General features: G+C 34.4%; 2 protein-coding genes and 1 long non-coding RNA gene across 5 annotated transcripts; 2 read left to right on the plus strand and 1 right to left on the minus strand.

The window, feature by feature from the left end:
* On the minus strand, positions 530-2887 carry LOC107605501 (probable magnesium transporter NIPA9; the record flags this gene model as incomplete). Of its 3 annotated transcripts, none has more annotated exon segments than XM_016307393.2 (6): positions 530-997; positions 1360-1508; positions 1630-1750; positions 2044-2102; positions 2210-2266; positions 2799-2887. In XM_016307393.2, coding segments are annotated over 6 exon segments (695 nt in total), but the record flags the coding sequence as incomplete, so codon positions are not given.
* Positions 2911-3597, plus strand: LOC110263629. The gene is made up of 2 exons (XR_002349494.1): positions 2911-3468; positions 3555-3597. It is a non-coding gene; the product is annotated as an uncharacterized LOC110263629 (long non-coding RNA).
* LOC107647707 (RING-H2 finger protein ATL79-like) lies at positions 4956-5829 on the plus strand. The gene has a single exon (XM_016351761.2). It carries the CDS (start codon positions 5139-5141, stop codon positions 5757-5759), a length of 621 nt encoding a protein of 206 aa, XP_016207247.1. The 5' UTR covers positions 4956-5138; the 3' UTR covers positions 5760-5829.

The following is a 6843-nucleotide window of genomic DNA, read 5'->3' on the forward strand; positions in this document are numbered from 1 at the left end:
TTCTAAATTAAATGTTTTTTATTATTTTTGGAAAGAAAATCTTTTGAGAAATTTAATAATATGTGATGAAGAACACCGAATAAATTATACAGAAACCAATTAAAACACAACATGGAAACATCTTTAAAAAAAGACGTTTTAAGCGTCTTTATCTGAGTGGCCTCCAAGAAGGAGGTCACTCAGAAACCAATTAAAACACAACATGGAAACATCTTTAAAAAAAGACGTTTTAAGCGTCTTTATCTGAGTGGCCTCCAAGAAAGAAATAACATCCAAAATCTATATTGTTTCTCCAGATTTATTGCAACTCAAAATCGTTAACCTGGGCATATATATATATAAAGATATAAATTATTCTTATACGTTAAAAGCTAACTAAGCTTTAATATAGTTTCTACGCATGTTGATATTGTTTATATGCAAGTATCACTACTTCACCAGTGCACACAAATAATTATATTATATCATTATTGTTGTGCATTACAAATTCATTTTCATGCAAAAATTCTGTGTTGTATCAAAAATAAAATAAAATAAAATGTGTTATGTCATTGTCACCAGCACTCTCATATACAATCCTTAAAAGTACATCAATAGTTTTTACAAGGTGGTGTCTAAATCAATCCAAAATATTTGAAACCAGAAGGAATGATCCTAAAAACATTCATGCCTTCTGATGAAAGCAACACTGTTAGATCATTATACAGTATACAACCCTTAACCCTAAATTCGCCAAATCGATGAAATAACATTCATTCTTTTCCGGCTAACGTTGACTCAAGCTTTTTCTTTGGAAGCCGATGGTAGCAGATGATTTAACGTCGTGGCTGGTATCACGGCGCTTGGATTCGGTTCCCTTATACGCAAAGAACTTGGTCTTCTAGCGCCGTAACTCTTATCAGCATTGCTTCTTTTCATGCGTCCTGAAGAACACGAGAGGAGTTTCACTAGCCGCGTCGAACCAACGAGTAAAACTACACCCGTGATTATAAGTAGCCTGCAACAGACATAATGTTTATCATGTATGAAGTATCAACTTATTTTCAAGCTACTGCGCGACAAGCTTGCGAAACAAGAATTGCTAGACTAGTTCCTACCATAATAATGATACTGATCTAGGTCTTTCATCCCAATTCTCCTAATAGCAACAAAAATTCAATAAAAGCCAAAAAATGTTTCAAACGGACAACTAAATGTCAGGTAGAAATTTTTATTGATCAGATCAATATGAAAAAAAGTAATAAGTTTGGATTCTTGGATGGACACTTTTCGATCTAAAAATGATAACCACCAAAATTTTTATACTAAGATTATTAAGTAATTGGAATTAACAAATAAAAGCAAAAAATCTTATATTACCATCCAAGAATAAGTGCCAAGCGAGCTTTCGGGGCAGAAGGCAGTCTTTCACCCAATGCAAGCATTCCAGCTAGTACACCGCTCACAATTGATGCCACGGCTGCACATGTAGAAACCACAATAGCCCTACCGTGCTTTAGTCCCCGTGTCTGCATAGCACAGAAGACAACGAATTTTTATTCGAGGTAATCAAAACCAGAATCGGCAGCGTAGAACTTGAAATTAAAGTTCACACAGAATTAGATCATAGAAAATAGGCCTTCATAATACCTGGTAGTAAAACCCTGTTCCACTACAACACACACTGAATATGATGCACAGAGGAACCAACAGTTGGTGAAAACCTTGCTCTAGGAACAGAAATCCCATCTTCGAAATTACCGAAGACATCCTGCATTTTGGTGTAAACATAATTAAGAGTCAAGACATATAATCAAGTTCTTCTAATTTTACGCCATATGAATGCGCTTGTCGCATAAACTAGCCATTCTAATTAGACAAACGGAAAGAAATGCTACAATCACAACCAATGCCAAAGCATTGCGTTAAAACAACTGAAATAAAAATGCATGCAATATTACCAAAGCAAGCAACGGCTAATTTAATTGTGTTAAAGAAGGAAACTCTTATTTAACTCTAAAAGAAGGGGACACATAAATAGAGTAGGGAGGGAAGGAAAAGTACCCAAAATAAATTCCAGATTCCAAGCCATAAATACTTTCCTCAACAACATCATATTCCATCTGTATATAACTTAAAATTGTCAAATGATTGAAAAAAAACACTTCATTAATCACTATTTGCAGACACAAACATGTAAATCTAAAGATATGATGAAAGCACGAGTTACCATCTCTTGTTCTCTTCGATGACGCCTGCATATTCTAAGCCCTCCATTAAGCAATACCTATACAGCTGTTTATATCAATTAAAAGAATAATGAAGTCTCAAAGAAAGTAATAACACTCGATTGCACTGCTGGATTACAATATTCTAAAGAGGAGTTGCTGAAACCTATTATAAAAAATTCCATTCATGTTTTGTAATGACCAATGTCCTTTGATAATGCTACCACATAAAGAAAAAGGAAAGCATAATCGACTTAATGCATTCCAAGAGGCCTAACGGGGATAATATTGATACGAAATGATTAAGAAAAATGTAAACAACATTGTGCATAATTATATGCTACTAACAAGGGTTTATTGCATCAGATTCAAGACTCTCTATGAGTTTGCAGCAATTCCATGTGTAGGTTTCCAGATAATAACAGGACTTTTTGTCTTTCCAAATGCATTTCCTCAAAAGCTAGTCACTATTGTAAAATCAAGCGACACAAATGAATTCTTGCTAATATGCAAAACTGTGAATGTTGAATATTTCGGAATATAAAAGCATGTGAAAATTAAAGTAGTTTCTTCATAAGACAAGGTACCTACAAACAAGATGGCAACAACAAATGCCAGACATGGTATGTGAAAAATGGACAGAGTAGCCGCCTCTTGCTCTTCACCTCCGGCACCAACTCCTAAAATTCGAAAAGCATGTAATGATGTAACAGTTAACGAATAGCATTCCAGAAATGCATATGCATATATTAGTACAGCGACAATTTGGTGGATTAAGTTAAAAGACTGCATGCTTAGTTTTATTAGCAGCCAAACAAAAGATTTAACAAAAACCCCAAAGCCTTCGTCCATTGTCAACGAGTGAAGCATTTAATATATACACAAATAAAATGGTCACAACTCACAACAATGGATCCAAAGTAAGGTTATAAAACTTACAAGCTTAGGTCCCAAATCAAGTTTACAAGTAGAGTTTTATGATTCAAGTTTACAGTCAACTATATATGTCTTGTACTAACTGCTAACTATGTAACACCAACCATACCTCTGATACCATCTTGGTTGTGTTCATATTTTGTAGCTTAATTAAGCTTCAGGTAATTAAGTTAGCAAACTAACTTTCATTGACCAAGCAAATATTTTATGGTGCATTTAATTATTTCAGGTTATCCAAGAGGCCATGAGGGTTTACACTGTCTCCCCATTAGTTGCAAGAGAAACATCAACTGAAGTAGAGATAGGAGGTTATCTCCTTCCAAAGGTGATAATTACATCATTGTTCAATGCCAAATATTGGGTTAAATTCTTGATGGAGGCATATACTAATGTAGTTTATTTTATGAGCAGGGAACATGGGTGTGGCTAGCACTTGGAGTTCTAGCAAAAGACCCAAAACAATTTCCAGAGCCAGAGAAGTTCAAACCAGAGAGATTTGACCCTAAATGTGATGAGATGAAACAAAGGCACCCTTATGCATTTATACCATTTGGAATTGGTCCTCGTGCCTGTATTGGCAAATGGTGTCAAGCTTAGAGTAACAAACAGAACAAATTAAGCTAGAGTGACCTCCGTAAAGTTTAATTAGACCATACAAATTGTATTGTGATGGTATAGCTTTAAGAAATATTATAGCAATAATTAATGTTGTTAATGAAAATGTGTGTTTTCAAATAGAGTATGTAGATCATACGATTTAAACCCACAAGAAAGAATTGAATTCCTATCACAGAGAATTGAAGTATTTATAAGAAGGTTGCTCAGATGTTGACAAGAATAACAACCTTATCATCCCCACCATCTCCTTTCAACTTTACGACTGTAATAACATTACCTTCTTCCTTAACTCAACAGGCATCTCCCTTAGTGTGCCACAATCCACCAATGTTTATAGCCTAGCTGTGTTTACTTCTTGACAAAAGGAGCCACATACAATTTTCTAGTTGCCAGGAATTCAGGTTTCAATCAAACATCTATGTTAAGAAGTACTACCTTAAACTACCATAATGCCATGTGCGGGTGTTTCAAAAACGCTATTCAGATTCGAAAACTACAACACTATTTTAACAAAACTAAAATATATGGAACCAAATCAAAGATGAATGACTATTTAGACAACAACCATATGCTCAAAGTATATTCTTTCTAATTCAGCATAAATCAGATAAACAATAACAAATCCATCCTTATCTTACGAAATCACACAAAAAAACTAAGAACCCAATTTGGGGTGCATTAAGACATTTTCACAAACAGTTGATGTCCATGTTAATACTAAGACGAACTACTACTACGAAGCCTATAAACAATACGTCCCTTGGAAGAATCATAGCGACTGACCTCAACCTTCACGCGATCCCCGGGCAATATTCTGACGAAATTCTTTCGGATTTTCCCAGAAACATATCCGAGAGTGAGGTCCTGGTTGTCGAGGCGAACGCGGAACATGCCGTTGGGGAGGGACTCGGTAATGAGGCCCTCGTGGACCCAATTCTGCTCGCCGGACTTGTCGGCCGTAGGGGGCTTAGCGTGCGGCACGAGGAGGGTTGCCGGCACCTGCGGAAGCGGGGATGGGCGGAGGAAGGAGGGAGTTATGCGGTGGTGGAGGGTGAGAGTGAGAGATGAAGGGGGAAGAGAGAGTGTGAGGGTATGATGGTGGTGATGACGGAGGATTGGGGTGGTGTTCAGTGAGAAGCAAGAGGATGAGGATGATAATGTAATTTACCCTAAAATAAATCAATTTTAAATCAAATTTTAATTTAGTTATCTTATTTTTAAAAGATTTGAATTAAATTATTTTATCTTATCTTTTAGTTAGTTTATTAAGGTTCTATTTAAACACTTTTGGTGATCTAATTTACATAATTTTCATTCTTCTGATTTAGATTGTATTAAACTCCCTAATTCCTCAATAACTTCTTATAATAGGTTTCCATGGAATTCTCCTCTTCTTCTTTGCAAATCACTCCCATTGAAGAAGAATTTTATTTGGGTGATTGCTTCTCCATCATCTTCAATTACACCAAAAAATTGATCCAAATTATTGAAAGCTCAAACTCAACTCGTGAGGTTGAGTCTTGTTCTACTACAAGTACAGCCACGGAAGCAATCTTGGTTCCTTCAGACATCTTATGCAGTGTTACTCCACTCACAGAGCTCAGCAGAGAAGACACAATCTTGTTACATGAAATCTGTTCTTCACTAAGTGTGTCCCCTCAGCTATTAGACCGAATTTTACATGACATAGTCGAAACTGCAAGAAGGTGTGACTCCAACACGCGGGAGATTGTTGTGAACCTTAATGTTACCTCGTACAATGTTGTTCAAGATTCTGATGAGCAAGATGATGATGCTGAATGCGCCATTTGCTTGGAGAAGTTTGACGATGGTAATGAAGATTCAAGCGTACAAATTGTTCGTACAAATTGCTCGCATGTTTTTCATGATCGCTGCTTGCTCCACTGGCTCCGACGCTGTGCCAACTGTCAGTCGCCACATTCTTGCCCATTGTGCCGCAGCATCATATTTCCAACTTCAGAGATAGATAATGAATAGGTTCATCTTCAACATGCTATATTCCACTTAATTACCAGGCTTACCACTACAACTTGAAGGAACTTTTTTTTTTTTTTTGTTCCATAGGGTTCTTTATTTTGTTTTAGTTATGTAACATTATTACCCTAATTGTTAAAATGTGAATAAATAGTAATTTTCTTAACATAGGATAAATCTCTAACCTTTAAAGTATAATTCTAATAGTTGTTTTATTAAATCAGTATGTGTAAATTAACTTTACACAAACAATAAGAATTGGTTAATTTGTCATGTTATTCTGAATTTTATTAAACTTAAGTGTTTTTGAAAATAATTATCAATCGCCTTCATATCTTTTTGCACTTTTTTTTTTCTCTTTCCTAACATAACAATCCTTAATTATAACAAGAATGTTAACTCAGTTAGTCTTACTAATGGAAACAAGAAGAATAAACTAACAAAAGATTTGTACATTAAAAAAAATTAACATCCAAAATTTATATTGTTTCTCCAAATTTATTGAAATTCAAAATCTGAATTTTATTAAACTCGAGTGTTTTTGAAGATAATTATCAATCGCCTTCGCGTCTTTTTGCACTTTTTTTTTTCTTTTCTAACATAACAATATTTAATCAAACCAAGAATGTTAACTCAATTGGTCTTTTCTAATGGGAACAAGAAGAATAAACTAACAAAAGATTTGTACATTAAAAAAAATAACATCCAAAATCTATATTGTTTCTCCAGATTTATTGCAACTCAAAATTGTTAACCTGGGCATATATATATAAAGATATAAATTATTCTTATACGTTAAAAGCTAACTAAGCTTTAATATAGTTTCTGGGCATGTTACTATTGTTTATATGCAAGTATCACTATTTCACCATGGCCAGTGCACACAAATAATTATATTATATCATTATTGTTGTACATTACAAATTCATGTTCATGCAAAAATAAAACAAATCCTGTGTGTTGTATCAAAAATAAAATAAAATGTGTTATGTCATTGTCACCAGCACTTTTATTTTTTGTAAATAGAATAGGATATAATATTGAGACAGAAATATTAAAAATTACTTTTATGTATTGTGTTTAGATA

This window comes from Arachis ipaensis, chromosome B06 (genome assembly GCF_000816755.2).
Source record: "Arachis ipaensis cultivar K30076 chromosome B06, Araip1.1, whole genome shotgun sequence".
In the NCBI taxonomy this organism is placed as follows: Eukaryota; Viridiplantae; Streptophyta; class Magnoliopsida; order Fabales; family Fabaceae; genus Arachis; species Arachis ipaensis.